Source organism: Trichosurus vulpecula, chromosome 1 (assembly GCF_011100635.1).
Source record: "Trichosurus vulpecula isolate mTriVul1 chromosome 1, mTriVul1.pri, whole genome shotgun sequence".
Lineage (NCBI taxonomy): Eukaryota > Metazoa > Chordata > Mammalia > Diprotodontia > Phalangeridae > Trichosurus > Trichosurus vulpecula.
In genome coordinates, this window is record NC_050573.1 from 164922017 (window position 1) to 164949339 (window position 27323).

A 27323-nucleotide genomic window follows, 5' to 3' on the forward strand; every position below is an offset into this window, starting at 1 on the left:
ATAAAATGAGTAAATTACAAGGTTACCTGCTTTAAAAAGAAAAAAAAATCTCATTCTTTCCAGGGTTTTTCTACTGTAATTTTTTTTTTAAATTTGTGAATACTTTTCTACTGAGCGTTTTTTCTTATTCTTAGATTTATGGAACCACTGATTATTCTAACATTTCCGCTGGTGGCATGGGCAGACCTGGCTTGTCATGGTCTAAATCAGTCAGTATCATAATTTGATTTCTGCTGAACTCTGGGCATATAAAAAGCATGTGATAGTACATATATCATCTGAGTGAGAGGAAAACTCTCTCTTCTTCCCCACACAAGTCTATAAACCAGAATATTTATGTCACAGAGTCAGAAGAAAATCTGGTAGAGTTTTAAAAGAACCACAAAATGTGTCCCTCATATAACGTGCCTTGTTATTCTGCCTGGATTTATGTAGGACTCCTGCATTGATGTAATAAACCCTCTTCTGCCACCCCTGTCATTTTCAAGGCTCCTAGTGCATCTCAGATTCCAGCATTAAGCAAAATGACTGCTACACATTCTTTCTCTGAAATGTTTTGTTAGAACATTTGAGGGTCAAAGCTGTGTTTTAAGCTTTTCTCTTGACCAAAGAATCTGAAGAAAATACTAGCATCCCCCCTGTTTCTTTCTTGGTTTTAAGCAAATTTTAAATTTCTAGTTTAAGGTTTTGGGTAGTTAGGGTTTCTCACTTCTGTGTTTTTGTAAAACTTGGGTGCAGGGGGGAAGGAAAAGAAACTGCTAAAAGTTGAAGAACAATTTTAGAGATTGAGGAATGTCAGATTATTTCATTTTTGATGGAGGAATGTCAGAGTATTTCATTTTCTGAGGGACATATGTATTTTTTTATAGTATTTAAGTCATTCTCTAGACCAGTGATTTCCTGACTTTTGACACCTTTTCTTTATTTAATTTTACATTTTTACTTTATTTTAAAATTAAAAATTGACTGTTTTGTGTGGATTCTAAAAGAATTTTTGCTATTGTCACCTCTTACCCAGGCTATTGTAATAGCCTCTAAATTAGTTTCCCTTTTCTCAGACTTTTCCTTCTCCAACCTGACCTGCTTGTTAATTGAATCTTGCAGATCTCCTCCTCTCTTCCACTTACATTAGGACCATGTTCTTTCCTCATTTGGTCTATTGTAAGAGCTGCCAAACAAGATACCTTTCCTCTGTTCTCTCCTTTCTCTGATCTGTCCTTTATATTGTTTCCAAAATAATCTTTCTGAATTCTCAGTGTGATGGTCAGTGTAACAATCCCAGCTCCTACTAACAATTCCAGAGGACCAATGATGGAACATGTACCACTTAACCTTCTCACAGAGAGATGAAGGACTATGTATCCATGTATGTATGTGTGTATACATATATGTGTGTGCACATATATATATGTATATACATATATGTATATGTGTGTATACACATACTTTTTTTGATGTGGGCAAGGCAGAAATTTGCTGTTTGTATATGTTTGTAGCAAGGGTTTTGTTTTTCCTTTGTTCTTATGAGGGGGGGCAGGCAGTGTGGGAGTAGGGGAGAGAAGACAGCTTTTTACTGATTGAAAAAAAATGAATACCCCTTGATCCCCACAAAGCCCCAAATAATTTTTTTAATACATAATCCTAACAATTTTACTATCCTGCTCAGAAAACTGCCGTGTGCCTCTACTATCTAAGAGAGTGGCTCCCAGCTTTTTTTTTTTTTTGAGTTTGAGGATCCTTTTATAATGTTCAAGGAATATTCTTACTCCAACATGATAGCAATGTTTTTGGTATACTCGGATTGAGATATAATTCTAAATAGCTACTATGAATTTAATAATGCTTTCAAATGAATTTGTATTCCATTTGCTCTCTCATCTACATATATTTAAAAATAGCAATATGTATATGTGTGAAACATTTATTCAGTCTATAGACTATAGAATGAATATATAATATATAGAATATAAAATAGAATATAAATACAGAATATTTACTAGTCTTCCCCATTAAGGCCCCTGTAGGCAGAAAATTCCTGCTTTTTATTTGCCTCTTCAGTGCTTTGCACAGAGTGAGTGCTTAATAAATGCTTTTTTAATTTAATGAGATCTTCTTCTCCTCTTCCTCCTCCTTCTTCTTCTCCTTCTCCTTCTCCTTCTTCATTTGTGAGACAGTCAGGGTTAAGGGACTTGCCCAACATCACACAGTTAGTAAGTGTCAAGTATCTGAGGATGGATTTGAGCTCAGGTCCTCTTGATTCCAGGGCTGGTGCTCTATCCACTGTACAACCTAGCTGCCTCAATAAGATGTACTTCTTGCAATACTATCTCATTCTTCTTTGGGAATGAGGCCCATAAGTTGGGAAATTCTGACCTGCTAGGCAAAACATAGACTTCTTAGCCCGGTTTTTAAAATCCAGTACCATCTATTGTCAGTCTACCTTTCTAGCTTCATGTCATATTACTCCCCTTCATGCAGTCTATGTTTTGGCCGGATTGTTCTATTGTCTCTTCCTTGAACTTGATTTGACATCCCATACCTCTTAAGCATTTTTTCAGTCCATCCTCCATATCTAGAAACAAGCTCTCTTCTTACCTCTATCTTCCTAACTCCTCTTCTTCCAAGGCTCACCTTTAGTGCTACCATGTCTGTTAAGCCTTTTTCCCTGTCAAAAATGCTCACTTCCTCAAAATTTCCTAGAGGATGTTGTTTGCCTTATTCCGTTGCCTCTATCCTTGTAATATACTTATCAGTGTTCAGGTGGCATCCTTCCTAGTAGAACATAGTTTAAAGGCTTGGCATTTTTAATCTTGGTATCTCCAATACCCAACACAGCAGTCTAGTACAATGGCAAGAACACTTACTGCTTGGAGTTAACTACTGCCTGATACCTATGTGATTTTGCACAAGGTAGCACTAAACAACTTCGAGGTCTCCTCCTTCTCTACAGTTAGGATCTTATAATCCTACATTGTGAATGCTTAATAAATGTTCATTGCTGAATTCCAATACTTGAAAATATCCTGAGATGTTACAAAAGGAGTGAAAAATGGCTATTTTTGACTGATACCTTCCTATCTATTGCAGTTACTTTTTTTAGGTCTTCATAAACTATTGCTAAGCATTACTGTCATTGAAGTGTCTGTTGTCTTCATATATGATAGTCATATGTGTATGACCTGTCTAAATCATTCAATCCAAAAGAAAGAGGAATCAGTTTCCTCCTAGTTAAAGGTAGAGGGAGATGACTCTTATTCTATTTTAATTTCGACTGTTACAGTTTAAAAAATGCTCTTCTTAAAGTGCTTGGTCTTTTGCAAATGGCCATGCTTACTATTTTGTTTCTAACATGTTCCTATCTCTTTCTCTTCCCAGGATGGTTCATATTTGGCTGAATTCCTCCTGGAAAAGGGTTATGAGGTGAGTGACTCAATGAGCAAGTATGGCTCATGGAATCATTTGGACCCAGCAGCCTCTAGCTTCCTCTGGTGCTGTCCTCCAGTGTGTGTGTTTTCCACTGAAACCCTGATAACAAATCAAAACTCTATTAAAGAATGGCCTGTAATCATGCCAGTTCATTGTGCTATTTATCTTCTGGTATCCACTGGTGGCTTCCCTCTGCTCCTGGGGATTTAACTGCTCTGCACACTTCCCACAGTCTCAGATAAAGCAGCAACCTGTGCAAGTCAAAGCTGTAAAGAACTAAGGAATAATTTATGATGTAATACATTACTTTAAAAAAAACACTCACAATGAAGTCACTCTTAATTCCGAAATTGCATGAAGCAATAAAAACCTAGCTAATCCGTGGCAGACTCAGATGAAAAATTTAAACCTAGAGGTTGTTGCTTTCTTTCTATTGGAGAGTCTCTTATTTTTATGGAAATCCCAACTGAGAGGTGTTTTGTTTTTATCTTTTTTTATGTCATTAATTTTACTACTTCAGTGCTTAGAAAATGAGAGTTTTATTTACCAAATTTAATATCAGTTGACATGCAAAGTTTGCCATGTTGCATTTGTTTTAATACTGTTATGTATGACAGTCAATTGAAAGAGTTACTTTTATGTTAGTAGTGCCACAGATTGTTATTCTGTACAAATCTGGAAAAGTATAGGGTGGCTCATGTATTTTGATAGTCTGTAAATATCTGTGTTAAAGAATGTTGACTTGTATATTAGAAACATTTCAGTTGCAGATACGTTTCTTAAATGTTCACTTTGGATTATATTTTAAAAGAGATTACACATAGCAGGCTATAAGGAAAAGGAATGTTTTCTCACAATACTGAGATCATGTCTCTTGATGTTTTTTATCTTGATTCAAAAATCATCATCAATTATGTATTTGACACTTGTATATACATGGGTTTATTTTTATTTTTAGAAATGACTTCATGAGTCTAGAAAGTGTGTTCAATCCTTCATTCAAGATGCATTTATTAAGTGCCTAATACATACAAGACAGTGTGCTAATAAATACAGGATTTATAGAGACAAAAACAGAGACTATCTCAACCCTCAAGTAGGCAGTAGAATACAATGGAAATAGCATTGACTATTTCAGGGAAGCAGAGTTCAAATATGACTTCTGATGTTAATCGTCTGTGTGACCTTGGGCAGGTCACATAAGTTCTGGGTGTTTTGGTGGGATTGTAAACCTAATTTGAGTCAGTGGTATATCATATCAGCCAAATAAAAATCTAATATGAACTTTGGCTACATTGATAGAAGCAGAATGTTCATATGATGAGGACTGGTGATCCCTTTAATGTACTTTGTCCTACTTTGACCACATTTAGAGTCAGTCCTTGGTTTTACATTTTAGGAATGACGTTGAAAAAGCTAGAGCTCATCCATAAAAATGGACCAGGATTGTGAGGACACTGCATAACATGATATACAAAGATTGTTTGAAGGAACCAGAGATATTTAGCTTGTGGGAGAAAAGACTGAGGGTGAGGGTAGGAAGAGATAGTGTGTAGAATAGCTGTATATAATAGTTATATTCTAAGACTATAATGTGGACAAAGTATTAAACTTGGTAGAACTAGGACTGAGGGTAGAATTAGAAACGACGAGTAGAAGATATCAAGTAGCAGATAAACTCAGTAAAAGGAAAAAAGTCCCTGACAATTAAAACCATATGAAAGTGGAATGTGCTGCTTCTGTCAGTAATGCCTCCTAACTAAAGGTCTGAAAGCAGAGACGGGATGATGATCGCTTCCTGGGGATGCTGTAGCAAGCTGTACATTTCAATTCAAGAAACATTTATTGACCACTTATGTGCAAGATACAATACAAAATTTAAATACACAAATTAAACAAATTTTGCTTTCAGGAAGGAATCCTTGGGAGGAAGAACTGGAGGAAGGGATTAAAACATTTACTCAGATAGGTAAATGTAAGAAAGTAGAGAGAATTAATGGGGGGGGTGGGGCAGAGGATTAGGGTAAATTGATTAAGAAGATCTTTTCATAGGAGACAGTACTTGAGTTGAACATTGAAAGAAGCCAGGGATTGTGAAAAATGTGGCAGGATAATCAATAAGATTTGGCAACTGATTGGATCTGGGAGATGCCTCCAGGGTTTCAAACTTAGGTGACCGGAAAGGTGGCAGGGTAGCTAATAGAAATAGGAAGTTCGGAAGATGAGTGAGTTTCTGGGGAAAGAGTGAGTTCTGTTTTGCTCATGTTGAATTTGAGATATTGATGGGGCACCCAGGAGGGCTGACCAGCCATTGATGATAAGGGGCTCTAGTTGATAGGAAGAATTTGAGAGTCATCTGCTTAGAGATGATAATTTAGCCCATGTGAAACATTTGAGCTCACCTGGAGAGTGTATAGAGGGAAGAGGATGCTTGCCAGATAGGAACTTGGTGGACACCAATGGTGAGGGTGATAGGTATTGATTTAATAGATGGTATGGAGTTATATGTAAGTCTAGTGTTAGACTTTGAGTCAGGAAGACCTGAGTTTAAATATTGACTCAGGCCTGAAAAGTGAGAGCATGAAGGTTCAAAGCATTCCAGGGTAGAAGATAAGGTTTATTTGGACTAGTTTACTGTAGCGTCCAGACAGAAAAAGGAATAAATTGAGAGCAGGGCAACAATGACAGAGAAAAGAAAAAGGAGTGGTGGAAAGACAGATGGTCATGGTGAAGGTAAAGAATAGCTTTAAGAGGGAAAGGATGGGGGAGTTAGAAAATCCTGTTAGAAATCCTTCAGGGGTTTTCCATTGCCTCTGGGATGAAATGAAAATTATTTAGTCTTATTTCAAACCTCTCCTCCTCATGTACTCCATGTTCCAACTAAACTATAAGCTGTTCTTTGCCTTCCAAATTTAATTCCTCACTTCTGCATATTTGCATAAGCCTTCCTCATGCCTGTAATGTACTTATAGGGTAACTGCTAACTGACGTTCCCACTCGTGACGGGGATTGTTATGATGAAACATGGCTTCACAGTCAATAAGTCAATTAACAAGTATTTACTTATTAAGTGCTTACTATGTGCCAGGTACTGTGCTAAGTTCTGGGGATTATGAAGAAAGGGCTAAACATGGTGTTTGCCCTCATGAAGCTCACAAAAGACAACAATTACGTATATTAAAGGTATATACAGTGTAAACGGGAAGTAATCTCAGATGGAGGACACTAGGAATGAAGTACAGGGCAGAGAAGGCTTCTTGTAGAAGGTACAGATGAGACTTGGAGGAAGCCAAGAGGCAGAGGTGAGGAGGGAGAACAAGTCAGGCATAGAGTGACCAGTGAAAAGGCATCAGGCTAGGAGATGGAATGTCTTATCTGAGGAGCAGTAAGAAGCTCAGTGTGGCTGGAATATAAAGTATATGGAGGGGAGTAAGGTACAAGAATACTGGGTAGGAAGGAGCCTGGAGATAATAGGGAGCCATTGGAGTAGGTAGGTGTTTACTTTGACTGCTGAATGATGAATTGGAATGCAGAGAGACTTGAGGCAGAAAGACCAACCAAATAGCTTTTGTAATAGCCCAGGATTCAGGCGATAAGCACCTGAAATCAAGTGGTACCTATCTGAGTGGTGAGAAGAGGAGGTGGATGAAAGATATTGTGAAGATGGAAGTGACAAGATTTGGAAATTGACTGGACGTGTAGGCTTAGTGAGAATGAGGAATCAATGAGACAAAAATTGTGGCCCTGGATGACTGGGAGTAAGATGGTATCCTACACAGGGATATGGAATTTCAGAAGAGGGGAAGGTTTTGGGGAAAAGACAATGAATTCTGTTTTGGACTTGTTAAGTTTGAGATTCCTATGAGATATTCAGCTTTAGATGTCCAAGGGGCAATTGGTGATTTGAGACTGCAGTTCAGAAGAGAGATTAGGTCTAGATGTACAGATCTGTGAATCGTCATTAGAGAGTTGACAATTGAGTGCATGGGTGCCAGTCAGATCACTAAATAGGATGATATAAAGAGGGAAGAGAAGAGGGCCTAAGAAAGAGCCTTAAGAGATTGATAATGGTGAGTAGGCGTCACCTGGTTGACAAACTTAGAGAGGAGAGAGGATCCAGGAAGAGAGCATGAGTGACAGAATCTAAGGCTGCAGAGAGATCAAGAAGGTTGAGCATTGAGAAAGACCATTAAATTTGGCAATTTAGGAAACATTGGTAACTTTGGAAGGATCCACTTCTGTTGAATAATGAATAGTAAGGGCAATAAAACAAGCATTTATTAAGTCTCTTTTGGGCCAGGTACTGTGCTAAGTGTTTTCTAGATATTATCTCATTTGATTCTTATAGCCCTCTGAGGTAGGTGCTAACATCTCTGTTTTACAGTTGAGGAAATAGGCAGCTGAGGTGTTAAGTGACTTGCCCAGGGTCAAACAGCTAGTAAGTGTCTGAGACTGTATTTGGACTCATGTCTAGCTGACTTCAGGCTTACCCTGGAGTCCTACCCACTGTACCACACACTTCAGAAGATAACTGCAGAAGATTTAAGATTGAGTGAAAGGAGAAGGAAGTGGAGACACCAACAGGAGTCAGCTTTATCAAGGAGTTGTAGTCAGAGAGGGGAGGGGAGATATAGGATGATACCTAATGCAGATAATTGGATCACATGTGTCTTTTAAGAATGAGAGAGACATAGGAATGTTTGTAGGCAGGTGGGAACCAGCCATTGGATAGTGATAGATTGAAGATTAATGAGAGAATGGAGAAAATAGGAGGGGGAATTTGATTAAAAAAAATGATGGGTTTGGATACAGGGTCTTTGTAGGGGGTTTGCCTTTGCAAGGAGAAGGGCTACTTTTTTCTTGATGAGACATGTGAGGGAATAGATAGCTGGGAAGAGATCTGAATGATGTGAGATGAGGTAAAAAGAGGGAGCTCTGGTCACATAGCCTCAGTTTTTTTTTTTTGTTTGTTTGTTTGTTTTTGGTGAAGTGATGGGAGGTAGTACCATGGAAAGTTTGAAGAACTGAGGTAGATGGGAAGCAACACTAAAATACACAACAAAGCCAGTGCCTATTTTCTTTTCCCTGGACCTCTGATCTTGACACGTAAGTGACAAATGCTTTGAAATGCAGGGAAATTGAATTTTACTAGAGAATTATGTTTTTTAAAGTACCATTTACAATTGTTTTAACTCTGTAAAACATTTTAATACAGGGTGTTCCTAAAGTCAGGACATATAGGCAGTTAGTTGGTGGCAATGTGGAGTTATCGCATCAAGTTCATGTGAATCTTACAAAGCGCATCAACCTTTGTGTCACAAATGATGGAAATCATATTGAAGATGTTATTTGTCAATGTTCCAATTAAATAAAAATTTCATTCATTTCATTTGTTGAAAATATGCATTTTTACCTATGTGTCGAGACTTTAGGAACACTCTATATAATCAAAATTTTCCCATACATTTATGCAAGGAGAATCGAAAATATTTCTCTCTTTTCCTTCATTACCTGTTTTTGCACTAATAACTCTCCTCCCCATCTGTTTATAGCTGACCTGTTCCATTTCCAAAAATATTTTGATCGGATATATTAAACCTGTCCATGTTCAGCCCTCAGACTCTACTGATGGGCACTCTCAAAGCTTTTCTTTAATCTTTGCTTCATTCTAGGTCCCAAACTAATTTATCCTGTATTGTAGAGGGAAATGTTCCTCTTCAAACTCTAAAAAAAATATCTCTAAATAGCCATTGACCCTAAAGCCTCTCTAAGTCATGCATAATGTTTAAGAAGACTTGAGGCAAAATAATGATGGAAATGAATTTTGAAATCCTTAAAGTGTGCTATAATTTATATTAAGGAAGGTTAAACTTGGGATTTATGCCTCGTGGAAAAATAGGAAGCTAACTTCTCCTGAATTAGCAGTTATTAGGAATTGAGGCTTTGCGCAGTTTTTTGGCTCACATTTTCTTAGGCTAATGCTGAGTTTCTTGCATCTTTGGTTATTATTGACATAGCTCTGTGAGCATCTTTAGTCATTACTCACAAAGAATTTAAAATACAGCTTAGCACAGTGAAGTTTCAGCACTTTTTGAAATTTCCTAATATTATAGAAAATTGGAACTTTAAGGAAAACTATTAAAAGTCGTGAAGAATAGACCTATGTGTAAAAGCTGATTCACAGTCATATTTATAGCATGTGTGGCATTAAACATTGGCTTAACATAGTACCTTTAAGAATGTTTATCTGAAGAAAATTTAAACACTACTGTTATATATTTGCATTTTAACTTCATTAATGATTTGTTACATTAATTATATTATATATAACATATGTAAGTATATATACAATTAATAATAATAATTAAATGATGCAGCTAGGTAGCACACTGGGTAGAGCGCCATACCTGGAATCAAGAAGATCTGAGTTCTACTCCAGCCTCAGAGACACTTACTAGCTGTGTGACTCTGGGGAAGTCACTTAACCCTATTTACCTCAGTTTCTTCATCTGTAAAATGAGCTGGAGAAGGAAATGGCAAACCATTCCAGTATCCTTACCAAGAAAACCTCAAATGGGGTCACAAAGATTTGGATGTAACTAAAATGACTGAACAGCAACAACACTGATTAACTATAGAGATCTTTATTTAGCAAACTAATCATTTCATTTTACTACTTGATTGGTAGGAGTAATGAATAAAAATGTAGTTAAATATTAATGAGCAAAAAAATAAAAATTAACCTCTCCTCTCTTGCTCGCTCTTTCTCTTTCCTTCTCTGAGCCCCCAGCCAGAGATAGCCTTCTTCCAAAATACCTCAGTTTTAAAAAATCTCTGTTTCCTTCTAGTTTTTTGGGATGCTCCTCTTCAAATGCCTCTTTACAAATTCATTCTCAATAAATATGCCCAAACTAGCAGTTGTCTGTGGTTAACATTGTGTATAAAGATGCTTTATTTAAAATAAACAAAAAGAAGGTAAACAAATTTTTAAGAAATAGACTTTTCCACTAAACATAGGAAATAGTTTCAGGTTTCCCTGAAGGAGTCCAAAGGGAAAATGAAAATAAAAAATTACCACCTTGAGTTCTGCAGCCCAGCATGATTTTAGCAGAAGAGTATCAGCCCTCATGTACCCCATGCCAGTTTTACCCATAAATCTTGTTTTCTGGTATCTTAGTGCCTAGAATCTTCATCATTGCTGCCTCTGATTGCACTGCTAATCTTATAGCTCCACATGGCTTCTAGCTATCTCCCCTTTTCCCGTTCTTTGAGGAGCTGGCTTTCTCTTCAATTGTGCTTTTCTGCCTGTGCTGACATTCATAGTTGGAGAGCTCAGCTTTTTAAGACTATCATGGACATAGCCCATATTTATTCAACTGATGGCAACTTCTAATTCAGTTAATGATAGAAGAAACAATCACATCTTTATGCTTAGTTTGATGCCTTCTTATTGGCCCTTAATTTCTATGATTGTATCCCTTCATATCTCTCTCAGGTTGGAAATGTAGTTACCACTTGTAGACCTCATACCACTGTCGATCTGCACAGAAGGTTTGACTTAACTCCATTTTTACTCTGGGCTAGTCTATTCCCTTCTTATATAGCCTAATGGCCTCCCACTTATGGGGGCTCACAATACTTCTGCTAGATTTAGTGCGGACACCTGATTGGTTCTAGCTTTGCTGTACCTTAAAACTGCCTTCAGGTATAATCTAACATCTCCTCAGAGTGTAGAAAGGAGCTAGTTAGGCCAGGATGCCTGCTGAAGATATAACCCACCTTCCCTTGTTACTTCCTGAACCCTTTTGCTGGGCCCTAATCTGTACTACAGAATGTATATACATACATACACCCTTATGTGTGTGTATTGCTTCAAGGTTTGCAAAGCGCTTTATATGTATTATTTTGTTATGATGTAGAGACTCAAATATACCATTCGAAGATTGGTTGAAAAACTATGGATGCTTGTCCTTGAGAAAAGAAGACTTTGGGGGATGGGAGGTCATGGTAATTGTTTCACATATTTCAAGAAGTTCTGTTATGAGAAAGGGATGTTGATTTTCTTGTTTTTGTCTGGGCACAGAGGGCAGAACTTGGAGCAGTGGGTGCTCCAAAAAAGCCAAATTTTGCTTGGATATAGGAAATATAAGAAAAAAAAGCTTCCTTAAAATTAAAACTTTCCCAAAGTGGGAAGAGAGTCTTGGGGAAACAATGGATTCCCAATTTCTGAATATCCTCCAGGGGAGGCTGATTGACTCCTTTTCAGGGTTGCTTTGGAAGGTACTTTTGTTGACATACTGGTTGCTTTTCATGACCTCTAATTTGAGGTAACTTTCAACTCTGAGGTCTTCATTTCTGTGAAATGAGGCAGTTTTCACCCTTGAAAAAATTCCAATCCATCTGGAGACCAGTAAAAGGCATATATAGCATGACTGGAAAAATTATAAAGTAACATATTCAAAATTACAAGTAATATCCATGTCATGGTCTTCTTTCAAGAAGACTATTCATGGCTCTTCCCTAGAAAGGAACCCATTCATTTGGATCCTAGAAGTGCTGGAATGAACAGGAAAGCAAATGAAATCAAAAAGCAAATCCAGTCCTTGAATTGATAATTTAGGATCAGATTGAGGCCTTGGCAGCTGTACAGATCTTACTCGCCTTTGTGTATGTGTGTGTGTGTGTGTGTGTGTGTGTGTGTGTGTGTGTGTGTGTCACTGCTCCATGTACCAAATATCCTGGTGTTTCAAGCAAATGGCTACCACACTATTTGTTTGCAGAAATAGATAATTCAGTGGCTAATTTTTCCTTTTTATAGGAATCTTCTACACTTCTCAAGTGACAAATGCTATTTGGTATCCAATGAAGAAAATATACCTCCAAGAGAAATCTGTGTAGTTAGGAATTTGAGTTTAAGTTAGAACCGTTTTCTCTTTTCTTCATTAAATTTTAAAGCTTTTCTTTGAACTTATTAAGCCTAATCTGACTGTAGGGATGTACTTCATATAGACTTTTCTCTGATATTGAGTACTTTAAGAAGTGCTCCTTTCCTTCCACTTAATTGAATGTGAAATGAAAATTATTTATCAAACATCTACTCCATTTTGAGACTTCAGTGACTTTGCTGGAGTTTGTTGACTTTGTACTATTATTTTTAATGTTTTGACCAAATCATTTTAAACATTGACTTCAGTTTGTAGAAGAAAATCTCTTATTGTGTGAATTTCTACCCCCCCCACCTCTGCTCCCTCTGAAAGAAAACCCAATAACCAAAGCATATACCCTTTTAAAACGATAACTTTCAGAAATCCCATATATGTCTATATATCTATATCTCTTTTGTGAAGAGTTCACTAATCTTACATTGTTATCGAAATTGTCCAGTTTATACACCGTTTGTTTCACCTCTGTCACAAAAAGACTCAGCTTCCATTACTTCTTATGATAATGCCTACTGTTTGAGCAGATCTTTCTTTTTGAGTGTACGTAGCAAAGGTTCTCAGCATGTGAGGTGTGTTGTATACCTGAATGGAGTGTTACCTTCTATTGCTGATGAAATGTAGACTATTTCTTTGATGAAACATTATGTAGCCATCTGATTCTCACCATGAGCCATAGGATCCACCTCTGGCTCGTATCAGAATTGTCAATGTAAACATAGGAAACTTCTGTAAAGTTGTCTTTTTATGTGTTTCAGATAGTAATATTTGATTTTGTTAATTTCAAAAAAAAAAAAAGTGATAGGGCAGTTTTTATGATCTTAGCATTATTTTTCATTGCTAAAAATTTAATAATCTGCTTTTATTCTTTGGACTTCTCTTTGCCAGGTAAAGAAACTTTCTCTTTAAGTAATGATGAATCTGAATCCTAAGTGGGGGTGAGGGGGGGAATTGTGATTAAGACTTTATATGTATACTTGGATTTTTAAAAAACTCTGTAAACTTGTAGAATAGTCATAACTTTATCACAAGTTTATATCTTGTTAATTTGGCAAAAAAAAATAAAGGAAGAGGACTTAATGAGGTTTTCTCTTTACATATAAATATTTCAGAAGTAATTTAAAGCTGTACATGTTTTTGTTATTCAGTTGTGTCTGACTCTTAGTTACCCCAGAGACCATAGTACTCCAGGCCCTTCGATCCTCCACTATCTCTTGAAGTCTGTTGAAGTTCATGTTCATTGTTTCCACGACACTATCTACCCATCTCATCCTTTGCTGTCCCCTTTTCCTATATTTGCTTACAATAGTTCTTTGTTTTTAATGGTTGCCTACTGAAAACTCTGGTTAATGTGCTGTTTCCCATATATTTATTTTATTTAATAAGTTTTCATGTATTAGTCCTTTGGAAAAAATACTTTAAATTAGTTTCCATGTGTTTTGGCTGTACTGTGAAACAGAATATTTAGCTATAGTTCAATTATAAGAGTATTGTACTACATATAAGGATATAAGTGAAACTAATAGATGTCAAAGAGGAAAAATGGTACTATCAGATTCACAAAATTTAGATTTAAAAAGTTTTAAATTAGTATAAAGTTTTATACAATTTAATTTTGCCTGTCACATATAAAAATGACACCTATATCTGTATTCAGATTCATTCTTGTTCATTTCCTCCATATGGTGGTGATCTCAAGTCATATCTAAGATTAATCAAGTTTTCAGAAATGGAGAAAAAGAGGAAAGGTAAAAAGAGAGACATTAAAATGGGTAAGAAAGAATCCACTTAATATTTTAAGAAAGACTTTAAACATAAGTCAAATGTTGAAATTAAAGCTGCCTTTCCAGACTTGGCACTTGTCCAACTTGTGACCTAATCTGGCATTAACACTGGCAACACCAAAGGGGCAATCTTTGGTTAAGGAGGAAGTGGGATCAAGTCTTGAGCAATTTCCCTTTACATACTAATTTCAAATAGCCTTTTCTTTATCATCAGACAGGTACATCTTCTTGTTCCAACGATTTTTATTATTGCAGCTTATTCAAAGAAAAAATTCAAAATGGCCTATCTTCACTCTTATATTCTAGAGAGGAGGGTTCTGCCTGAAACCTCTGCTTATTTGAATTCTGTGATAGCAGCAATCTTTTCTCTGTCCTCTTTGGGCTTCACATCTGGTGTGTCTCATTCTTGATGACTGACCCACCCCTTTCCTTTTGCTGTCATATATATCCATATATATACATATACATATACATATATATATGTATATGTATATATATACACACACATACATACATGCATATATATATATATATATATATATATATTTCTTTTATGCCACCTTTCAACTTGCAGAGGACAAAAACCAAAGTTATGTTTAAATAACATCAAAGTTAAGTTGGTAAATACAACGATACACTGACTGTACTTTAAAGCTCAGAAATGCTAAGTAATCTCTCCCAAAGAAAACAATTTCTAGGTCACTAAGGAAAATAATGTTAGCATTAGGAACCATAGCAAGATTTGTTGTGCATTAAACAGGCAAGATGGTTTTTCCTCACTGATACTGCCATACATGGTCTGTCTTCAGTTTCAGAATACAGAGATAGGCCTGTCAGCAATATTCTGTGTGAGTGTGTGTGTGTGTGTGTAAAATCATAGCCTATCATAGCTAGAGTTAAGCTTTCATTCTGAAACCACGTAATTAACCAATTACCTGTGAGGTTTGTATGTAAATGTATATATATTTTTACTGTTAGAGAGAAACCTGGGGGAAGAGCCAAAAAATAAAAATTAACATTGGTACTATTTCCAATTATTTGTTTAAAAAAAAGTTGTCTTTTTTTTTTAACATACTCCATTAAAAGATGTGCCATTTGATGGCTTTACTATAAATTCTAGTAAACCAGTTACTGAGTTGTATATTATACCGCTATATTATACTTTTACTTATAATTTGCTGTTTTTCTTTTCTTATTATAAAAACAACAACATAGGTCCATGGAATTGTACGTCGATCAAGTTCCTTCAACACAGGGAGGATTGAACATCTCTATAAGAATCCTCAGGCTCATATTGAAGGAAGTAAGCCATTTTCTTTCATGTATAATTTTTTTCAAGAACACCTAAAGGATGACAAAAATAATTTAGCATTTAAAACCTATTTTTCCTCCTGTCAAATCTCATTTATTTATGTACTACTTGTCTGCATTGCTGGTTATTTACATGCCATAGGAAGATAACATTTCCTGCCTCTAAGTTGCCAGAGCATCCCCCCAGGATAAAAGCTGAGATGGGAACTTCTTCAGGGTAGAAGGGGCTCTGCTATCCCAGTAGAACAGTATACTCTGATGTGGGAAACTGTACCATAATGATTATCTGATGACTATGTAATTCAGGCTGTAGGGTCCCTTTTATGCCAATAATGGAGAATTCTAGTTTTCTGCCTTTACTAAAGTCCAACTCCAGTGTGGCAACATGATGTGGATATGATTCTGATTTCTCAAAGATTATCCCTAAGAAGAACAAACTCTTAGAGATCCTACTAAGTTGGAAATGCTTTGAATGGAGGAATACATCAGTAAGTGTGTAGGGCTCATGATTAGAAAGTTGGTTGGCCACAGATACTGGAGACCATCTTCTAAGATATATAGAAGGTTTGTAGTTTTTATCAGTTGGGAGTATACCCATTTTGGTTAAAGTATCTGCATCTTTGGAAGATTTCTATGATTAGCACTTTTCCCTCCTCTCCTTTTTTTGGTTCTTTTATTTTAAACTTAGGTTATTGTGTTTAGTTAAAAAGTTCATTCATGAAGACAGGAATGTGATCAGTAAGCATGTTGATTAATATGCATTTAATAAGCAGGTATCCTAAGGTAAGAAGGATGTCATTCATAGTCAATAAGTAATAGATTATCACATCTCCACATCAAGAGCTCCATATGTCCCAAGCTTTTTTGGACATCTCAACATGTTAGTAACAACATCAGGGGAAGCTGCCAGGCCTCCTTGAATGGATCAGAGCCAGATATTTTCCCCAACTTTTTACAATTCAAACCTGTGCTTTAAAGTGCATTTCTAATGTCATCTCCTTCATGAAGACTTCCCTGATTTTTCTGGCCTATAAAGATTATATCCTTCAGATCTGACGTAGCATTTTGTTTTGTATTTCACTGATGTATTTCTCACGTAATGTCTATTATAGCTGTCTATATTTGTATAAGTCCTCTGAAGTCAAGGACTGTTTCTTGATAATTAATAATCCAAATTAGTTGGCTCTTCCAGCTATGAGTACAATGCTTGATGACCATAGAAAACTAATACAACATTGTGCTCTCTATTTCCAATGTCAAATATTCACCTCGACAATATTTCTTATGCTTGTGCAAAGTGAATAAGATCACAGTTTCTGAATCTAGACATAGCCCAGGGTTTCATGCCTTGTTGATAATCTGAAGAATCAGTGATTGTATTGGTGTTCAGTCCTTCCATAGAAGCAGATTGCAATCTCTCTGTACCTTTTTATCAAATGCAAATCTTGTCCATGTATTTCCATAAATTTCCAATGAGGAAATTCCTAAAGTTTAGAAATCTTCTTGGCATACTATATTGAGTGGCTTGGAGCCAAGAAGACCTAAGTTCAAATCTAAACTCAGCCATTAGCTGTGTGATTCTGGGGAAGTCATTTAACATCTGTCTGCCTCAGTTCCCTCAACTGTAAAATCGTGATAATAATAACACTCAGAATTCTTATGAGTATAAATTGAGATAATATTTATAAAGCATTTAGCATAGTGCCTGGCATATAATAGTGATTAATAAATGTTTCATTCCTCCCTTCCTTCCTCTTTTCCTTCCTTCCTTCCTTTTCATTTAATATCTCATGGGTATGGATTGTTATTCAAGCTATCCAAATGTTTTCTCTCTCTTTTTTTTAATAAATAGTCCATTTCCTCATCTAGGCCTTTATCTTCTTGATAGTGTCTTTTAGACTCCTTCTTAAATTGCATATATAAAGACAAAAGTTTTGTGAAAATAGTGTTATTAGTAAATTCGTTGATGAGTTAAATTATACAATCATAAATTGCGAGTTAGAAGGGACCTTAGAGATGAGGACATTAAGGCCTAATGAGGTTAAGTGGTTAACCTACTTCTACCCAGCTGGAATATAGCAGAGCTGGGACATATATACTTGTCCTCTGATTTCAAATCCAGCCATTTTTCCGCCATGTTATTCTGTTTCATATCATTTAGGCCTTTAAGTATACACAAGTAATTATAGTATATCAGTTAACTAAGTAGACTGAAGAGCCTTTAGCAGAATATTTACTTTTTAATTATCATCTTTGGAGTTAGATCTTCTTACCCATCAGGGAATATAAACTAATTGTTTTGAATTTGGGAGGAGCAGGGAAGAATATAATAACATTGATACTTATATTGCACTTCGAGAGCCCCCAGATAGAAGCATGTGAACAAGTACAATAGTATTTTAGTATTTTCATAACCAGTTTTATTGCCATGATTTTTTTCTTCTTTAAAAGCATAGAAATTTAATAGGGATTTTTTTTTTGCTTCACAGTATTCACCTTTCACATAGCATATTTCTTAGAATTTTTAATGGAAAAGTATGATTTATGAATTATATCATCTGGCTCATTGCCTTTTGTATAATAATAGCTCAATACGTATTTAATTTAATTACAGTGCCTTGAACATAGTAGGCACTTAATAAGTGTTTATCAAACTAATTGCATGTGATATAATAAAATCATAGTTTTAAAAGGATCTTTTGACATCTTCTTTGTACGTTATTTTAAAATGCCAATTAAATTTTACTGCTAATGGGCCTATGAAGATAAATCTACTTATTTCACATGAGGCTTCAAATTTTCTAAATGTACTTATCTGTTTTAATTTTTCTTAATCACTCTTATTTCCTTTTTTTCTAATGATGTGTTCTTGAACCCCAAAGATATGAAATTGCATTATGGAGATCTCACGGACAGTACCTGCCTTGTGAAGATAATTAATGAAGTGAAACCTACAGAAGTCTACAACTTAGGAGCTCAGAGTCATGTCAAAGTAAGCAGTTTTCCATACTGAGTTTTATCAAGTAATGATGTAGAGGGCAACTCTAGGTTCTGGAATGAAAGCCACTCCCAGACTGAGCACTCAAGTTGTTCCCTCTAATTACTGAAGGCATTTGAATATTAGTAAATTATGATACTAATGTAGAATTACTGTTTAAAAAAGTTTTCTTATTAAACATCATAAAGTTTCTTACTCAACTATGTAAGAAAATGTTACTACCAATTCTAAGAAAACATTATTTCATACTACTTTGGAACAGTAAGCCCCTGGCTTTGATCTTTTGTTATTTTCTCTCATTTTGAATTATATTGAAGATAAAATGCTTTGGTAACATCTTGGAATATGACACCTCAACCCATCTGCCATTTTAATATGTTTATTTTTGATAAACATTTAAAGTACTAGTTGAGAGAGAATGTTATTACCTGAGAAAAGCTGCAAGCTTCTTTAAAAGCTGTATTCTGTTCTGTTGTGCTCAGCGACATTCACTGGGGTGAAATTTACTTTGTATTTTTCCTGCCTTCAGCTCATTCAAACAATTGTTGAACTCGTGCCTGTTTTCTCAGACTTTCCAGCAATCTCTCTGTATCTTATCCATTTACTTTTCAGAAACTTGGTATATTAATCCCAGAGATATTGAGAATGTTATCCACAGGGCTTTAGGAATTTTCTCAGTTCTAATTGTTGCCGCAGTAGCACATTGCTTACTGTTGGACTGAGTGAAATAGGAGAGGAATTAAATTCCATTCCAGGGAGTTGTTTAGGATAGTTGATGGCTCTTCTAATGCACATATATCATATAAATAAAAGAAAATATGTTTTAGTTGGGAAAACCACAATTACTATGCAAACTTGTTGGCATTACTTGCTGGTCTACGATATCATCTTCCCTAGGCAGGATGTAATTTATCTCTCATCTCTGTTTCTGTTGCTAAAGGAAAAAAAAATGTACCATCACATGAATCTATATGGCTTACCATGAGAAAGATAGTGGTGAAGTGACTCTTTCGAACAGTCATTGGTGTAAAGTATTACCATAAAACATTAGACTCATTTTCTTTTTAGAATGTTAGAATGTACATACAAATTGATAAGGACCTTTTGCTACTCACTACAGTCTAGGAGAAAATGATTTTTCCCTTGATCTCTACTAGGTCTGTTTCCCATTCAAACTAAAATCTGATCTCTGAATTACATTGAAGCTCACTTTATGATGCCTTATTAGCACCTACTTTTTTTTTTCAATAACTACCTTTCCCCAGAATTACTAAAGGCAATAAAACGTGAAGACTCTATTCCCACAGAATGACAGTGCCCGTCTTCTGATTTTATTTCCCCAATTCCCTGAATATTTCTGTATCCTGTTTCCCAAGGCCTAATAGCTTGAGAGGCAGTATGACATAGTATATAGAGACCCAGCCTTAGGTCAAGAAGGGCCTGAGTTCAAGACCTGCACCTGAGACATACTAATACTATCTGTGGATCTTGAGAGTAACCTCTTAGGCCCCATATCTTTCCATAAGACTGTAAATTACATATGATTTGGCAGTCTGCATCAGTGGAGGGAGTTTCCATGGGGGGAATTGCCCTCATTGTGAAAACACATGTCCTTGTGAAAAAATGTCATCTAGGAAAAAAATATGTATTTGTAATATTTTGTTTCCCTCTTTCCATTTTAACTCTCCAGCCCTCCTGTGAATATGACTCTTTAGTCTCCATGAGAAGCTAAAAATCTGTCATGGTGGAAAGATATATGAAATTGTGCGGAGGAGGTCTTATGGACAGAATTAATTTTTTAACAGTCTAACTCTAAACTTAAACACTCTTAGATTGTTTTCCCATTTTGCTGTAAAGGAATAATGCTAGTTTGGAATATTTGACTGAAGAGACAGAAAAATTAGTCTTTTTAAATATTTTTTCCCAAGTGCACATTATGAGAAATACTTCTTATTAAACTTTGCAATATGATGATGCCTAAATATTTTAGTAGATTGTAAAAAATTTTAGTTTTCAGTAATTTATAATTTTGTAGTATGTTTGCTTTTCATCTGGATTGTGATTATTATACAGTCAGGTATTTATTTTGCATTTTCTTTATTATATTCTTCATTGTTCAAGATAAAAATTGTTTTTTCTTCTTCCTAACTAGGAAAACACAAGTTTGTTTTAATTATCAAAATACTATCCAGATGTTATCATTAAAGATCACTCTCATGCCTCTTGTTTTCTCCAAGAAATGAAACTTATAATTTTATACTTTTTCATGAACTGAGAAATTATACTTTTAATCATTTATTAGCTCACAGATGTTACTTTCACTGACCTGTATTAGAAAAAAGTAAGAATTTTTGTCTCAGGCTGATTGCAGGAAATTTTTGGAATTGAGACATATTGGCTTCCCTTAGTCTTTACCTGGTCCTTGAACCATATAGTTTCTGCAGTGTTTTCTTGAATTTTTTGGTTGTAACTTTCATAATTTTTGAAATGAAATTTGTTTATTTTTTGTTTTCAATATTCACTTACATGAGATTTTGAGTTCCAAATTTTCTCATCTCTTCCCTTTCCCTACCCCAAGATGGCATGTAATTTGATATAGATTCTACATATACATTCATATTAAGCCTATTTTAACATTAGTCATGTTATAAAGAACAATTAGAACCAATGGGAAAAACCACGGGAAAGAAGAAACAAACAAAAAAAAGAGAGAGAGAGCACAAATAATATGCCTTGATCTGCATTCAGACTCCATAGTTGTTTTTCTGGATGTGGATGGCATTTTCCATCATGAATTTTTTGGAGTTCCTAGGTTCTTGCATTGTTGAGAAGAGCTAACTCTATCAAAGTCAGTCATCACTGTGCACAATGTTCTCCTGGTTCTGCTCACTTCATTCAGCATCAGTTCATATAATTCTTTCCAGGTTTTTCTAAAGTCTGCCTGCTCATCATTTCTTATATCACAAAGTATTCCATTACATTCATATACCACAATTTGTTCAGCCATTCCCCAACTGATGGGCATCCCCTCAATTTCTAATTCTTTGCCAGCACAAAAAGAGCTGCTATAAATATTTTTTGTGCATGTGGGTCCTTTTCCCATTTTTATGGTCTCTTTGGGATACAGACCTAGAAGTGATATTGCTGTGTCAAAGGGTATGCACGTTTTTATAGCCCTTTGGTCATAGTTCCAAATTGTTCTCCAGAGTGGTTGGATCAGTTCACAGCTCCACCAACAATGCATTGGTGTTCCAATTTTCCCACGTCTTCTCCAGCATTTATCATTTTCTTGTTTTATCATGTTAGCTGGTCTCATAGGTATGATGTGGCACCTCAGAGTTATTTTGATTTGCATTTCTCTAATCAATAGTGATTTAGAGCATTTTTTCATATGACTATAGATATCTTTAATTTCTTCATCTGAAAACTGCCTGTTCATATCCTTTGGCCATTTATCAATTGGGGAATGACTTGTATTCTTATAAATTTGACTCAGTTCTCCACATATTTTAGAAATGAGGCCTTTATCAGAGTCATTGGTTATAAAGATTCTTTCCAGTTTCTTGCTTCCCTCCTAATTTTGGTTGCATTGGCATTGTTTGTGCAAAAACTTTTCAATTTAATGTAATCAGAATTATCCATTTTGAATTTCATAATGTTCTCCATTTCTTGTTTGGTCATAAATTCTTCCATTCTCCATAAATCTGACAGGTAAACTATTGCTTGCTCTCCCAATTTGCCTATATTATCAGCCTTCATATCTAAATCATGTACCCATTTTGACTTTATTTTGATAAATGGTGTAAGATGTACTAACTATGAAACTATGCCTAGTTTCTGCCATACCATTTTTCCAGTTTTCCCAGCAGTTTTTGTCAAATAGTGAGTTTTTATCCCAGAAGCTGGAGTCTTTGGATTTATCAAACAGTAGATTACTGTAGTCATTGGCTATTGTGTCTTGTGTGCCTAACCTTTTCCACTCATCCACCACTCTATTTCTTAACTAGTACTAAGTAGTTTTGATGATTGCTGCTTTATAATACAATTTAAGATCTCGTATGGCTAGGCCACCTTCCCTTGCATTTCTTTTCATTAATTTCCTTGATATTCTGGACCTTTTGTTCTTCCAGATGAGTTTTGTTATTATTTTTTTCCAGCTCTATAAAATAATTTTTTTTAAAGTTGTTTGTTTGTTTTTTTTTGGAGGGGGGAAGGCAGGACAATTGGGGTCAAGTGACTTGCCCAAGGTCACACAGCTAGTGTTTCAAGTGCCTGAGTGTGGATTTGAACTTAGGTCCTTCTGCCTCCAGGGTTGGGGCTCTACTCACTAGCTACTTAGGCACCCCTAAATAATTTTTTGATCGTTTCATTGGTATGGCACTGAATAAGTAAATTAATTTAGGTAGAATTGTCATTTTTATTATATTGGCTCAGCCTACCCATGAACAACTGATGTTTTTACAGTTATTTAGATCTACTTTATTTGTGTGAAAAGTATTTTTTAATTGTGTTCATATAGTTCCTGGGTTTGTTTTGGCAGATTGACTCCCAAATATTTTCTAATGTCTACAGTAACTTTAAATGGAATTTCTCTTTTAATCCAGAGCTGTTGGGCTTTATTAGTAATAAATAGAGATACCAATGATTTATGGAGTTTTATTTTATGTCCTGCAACTTTTCTAAAGTTGTTTATTATTTCAAGCAGTTTTTTTACTTGATTCTCTAAGATTCTCTAAGTTCATCATCTGCAAAGAGTGATAGCTTTATTTTTTCTTTGCCTCTTCTAATTCCTTCCATTTCTTTTTCTTCTCTTATTGTTAAAGCTAACATTTCCTTGTTTCACTGCGCTCCCCTCCCCCTTGCTCCCATTTATTTGAAATGCTTCTAGCTTATCCCCATCACATATAATACTTGCTGATTGTTTTAGGTAGTTGCTGCTTACCATTTTAAGGAAGACTCCATTTATTCCTATGCTCTCTAGTGTTTTTAATAGAATGAGTGTTGTATTTTGTCAGAAGCTTTTTCTTTCTCTATTTATATAATCATACGGTTTCTGTTAGTTTTGTTATTGATATAGTAAATTATGCTGATAGTTTTCTTAATATTGAACCAGCCCTGCATTCCTGGTATATTAACTTTCAGATTAATTAAGTACTAAGTACATTTAAAAAAAATCCTTAGCATCATTTATGTACAGGTAAAAGTATTATGTTCAAATAGGAATTTAGGAATTTATTTGCAGATTATCATCTTCTAACATAATATTAGAAGCATTACATTATATAGTTAAGAATATACTTAAGTTCCAACTTTTGTGTGTAAATGGAGAGTAGTGCTGAAGATGCTTATCAAAATGGTTGATAATCAAAAAAATAGGATTTTTGTCCTTATGTTTACAATTGCCTATATTGGGTATTCACTATACTGCAGATGTTAAGCATTGTGAATATGGGTACAGAGTTGTCCAATTTCCCCATACTAGCCCTCTGTGTTCTAGATTGTTCTTTATTCCCCACTCTGTGTTCAAAAGCAATAACCTCTCATACCAAATACCTATGTTAGATGAGCTGCATGCCTTCCCTGAAATAGTTGTGTTTCTGATTCATACCTTTCCTGGAGTAGGTGAAGTAACTGAAGGATTTTGATTTCATAATTTATCTTCTAGAGCTCAGGAATTTCCCAGTGGATTACAATTAAATAAGAGACCATGGTAACAAAGGATATTATAACTTATTTTATTAAAGTCTGTAACTCACAAGAGTAAATTTTTGAATTTGTACTGATACTAGTTCTTCAAGAACTTGAAATTTTTTCTGTTGTGGATGCTTCCTCCAATAACACAGACATCAACCTTTGTATAACTTAGTAATTGTTGGATAGTTTCTGACACTTGAAAAGGCAAAATAGTTTCTCTGAACTAAACTAGACTGGTTCTTTGATGAAAGATGAATAGTCCTTTACCTACTCAAAGCCCGGATAGACTGGTAAGATCTGCCAGAATTTGCATTCATTCCATTGGCATAGTTCTCAATAAAGCAGGATCACAATTTTACAACATTGGAGGAGGTCTATAGTTAGGTTAAGTTTGTTTTGTTGGCTGACAAACTACAATGCTTATACTCTAAAGGGTAATCAAAAGTTGATTATATGAGGTTTTTTGTTCTATTTAACTATTCTCCAATATAATTAAACAATTAAGTCTTTGCTCAAAATCTTTTATTGAAGAAGATCCCGTTCTAGCAGCCCATTCTGCTCTTGGATGGCACTAATTGCTAGGAATTTATTCCCTCCATAAAGCTGAAATCAGTCAATTGATAAACATTTATTAAGTGCCTACTATTTGCCAGGCACCATTCTAAGCTCTGGAAATCTGCTTCTTTGCAGCATCCATCCTGTGCTTCTACTTCTGCTTTCTGGGACCAAGCGAAACTCATTGACTAATTAGATACTATCATTATTAATGTACCACAATATAGTAATCATGCCTCACATTTATGTAGTTCTTTATAATAACAATGTGTGGTAAATTTGCAGATATTGTCATCTTAATTTTATATGTATGAAGTATAGCAAACTTATGTGATTGTCTTAGGTTATACAGTTAGCAAATAGTAGTCCTGGGGAGCCCGACGTTCGATGTTCTTTCCATTATTTGGCATAAAATATATAGACAAATTGGGATCCTGAACTCATTTTGTTATTCTGCAGTCAGGCTACCTCTTGAATATTCAGGTCTGGGAACAACATTTGAAGAGAGGGCCATTTAGGAGCATAGTCAAGGGAGTGCTATGGTTAAGTATCTCAAAATTGTGTTACCTAAGGGTTGTTTTAGGTTATTAGTGTTATTTAGCCTATGGCTTATGGAGGAGCATGGCAGCAATTTTCTAATATTTGAAGGGTTGTCATATAAAAGAGGAATCAGGGTTCTTCTTTTTTTCCCTAAAGGGGTTCTACCTTGGATCAATGTGTGGGAGTTTTAGGAGGAGGTTTTCTTGAGTTTTTAAATCCTCTACATTGAGGAGGTTTTAAATTAAGTTTGAAGTTGGAATCAAGCAGCAAATTGTCCTTTTACAGGTACACACCTATTTCAAAGACTACAGCTGATAGAAATGAGGATAAAGAAGTTTTCAATATTAGGTTTCTTTCCTTTTGAGAACATCACCTTATACTGTTTCATCAAGATTATGTGGAACCTAGCTAGTTCAGAAAAGTTGTTTTGGTTAGTAGATAATGTATACTGGGAGTTTAAAGGCCAACTTCATTACTATGACTTTCTGCCTTTGAAAGAATTGATAGTTTCCAGTCTTGTCAGTGATCTTTTGCTTGTCCTTGGCTATTTCCCTGTAGCTGTAATAAGAAATAGGGGAACTTTGGCTACTGGGAAACAGGACAGAAAATAACAATAGAAGATGACATTATTCAAATTCTTTAATGTTTACAAATAGGTAGGAGATTAGAACTGTGATTTCGTCAGTATGTTGAATTCTGAATGAGGAAGCTCTCTACCAATGTAGCCCTTCTCTGAAACTTGGAGAGGTGCTATAAGTGATAATAGCTAGAATTTATACACAACATCACATAATTTGAGCTTTGCAACAATCATGTGAGGTAAGTATTTCAGGTATCAGAGAGTTAAAATGTTTTGCTAACTATCAGCTATATAACAAATATTGGAGACTACATTTGAATCCAGTTCTTGATGCCAAATAGAACCCCATACACTACACCACATGGAGTGTCAGTGAGGACAGGGAATTTGGATAGTGACTTTTAAGTCACCAAGAATTTATTAAGTGCCTACTGTTGGTGGTGGAGATAAAAACGATGTTCTGTTATTCCAGGAGTTTTTAATTGGTCATTAAGCCAACTCTTCTCTCAGTGTGCTCAGTTCCCTATTCATTTGCTATTAATTCACTTATTTCCCCTTAATTATGTTACGAGGCTATTATTCTGTTATTCCTGTTAATAGGAATAATTGTATTGGTAGATACCAAGTTTTAAGAACTAAATAGAAAGCCTGTACAGCAGCAGAGTGTCATGTTTGCAATAAGGTTGATCCAAATAAATCATTCTTTTTTCAGCATGCTTGGAAAACAAAGTTCTAATCTTAGCACATTCAGAAGTTTGGTCCATTTGAATCAGTGACGTCTAGACTCTTATTGGATGTTGTTTATTTTGGCTTCTCTCTATGCAGAATAAAGTCTTCTATCACTCTCACTTCCAGTTAATTTTATGTGGGCTATGCTGAAAGTAAGGAAAATAAAATAATAGGAAGTTGGTCTGGTTTCCTGTAGGAAACCAATGAAGATGAAATTGGTTCTTGGAACGAACCCACAGCAGTCTGGGAAATACTGACTGAAGACGTTTTTCTGATTCATAAGAGTTATGACTCATGAAATAGGTCATTGAGAGGCTGATTGGATCTTATGTGGGAGAAAGTGAGAGGTGACTGAAATGCACTGGTTATTAAAAGCAGTAAACTAGCCTAGTGTCGTCATCGAAATTGGAACAAATTATCCAATGTGTAATCTTGCTTCTTTTGATCAGGAGAGAACTCAGGAATCTCTTCTGTGCTGCTTTGTAGAATGTCTGTTAATAGGAGCACATTTAGGTGTTTATTTGAGCTCGACTAACAATTATTCCATTATGATTTTGGAGGTTTTGCTAATTCTCACCTAGCTTCTCTGATAATTGTGTATCATTCTCTGAATCAAAGGATTGAATAAAACCCTCCCCATGATACCTTTCCCCCAAGCTTATTTTAAGGTAGGGTGACCTCATAACAAGTTCAGAGAAATGAGAATTTCTCCTCATTTGAAAGACTTTCTAATTGTCTCTAATGTTGAAAGCAGCTTAGTGTAGTAG

The 27323-nt window shown here is 35.4% G+C and overlaps 1 protein-coding gene across 2 annotated transcripts in view; it reads left to right on the forward strand.

Moving 5' to 3' along the window:
- GMDS (GDP-mannose 4,6-dehydratase) overlaps window positions 1–27323 on the forward strand; it is a 782760-nt gene that overhangs the window by 140345 nt on the left and 615092 nt on the right. For both annotated transcript variants that reach the window (XM_036765676.1, XM_036765686.1), the window contains exons 2-4: window positions 3376–3420; window positions 15365–15452; window positions 18343–18452. In XM_036765676.1, coding sequence (XP_036621571.1) covers window positions 3376–3420; window positions 15365–15452; window positions 18343–18452 — 243 coding nt within the window. The remainder of the gene's footprint in view (window positions 1–3375; window positions 3421–15364; window positions 15453–18342; window positions 18453–27323) is intronic.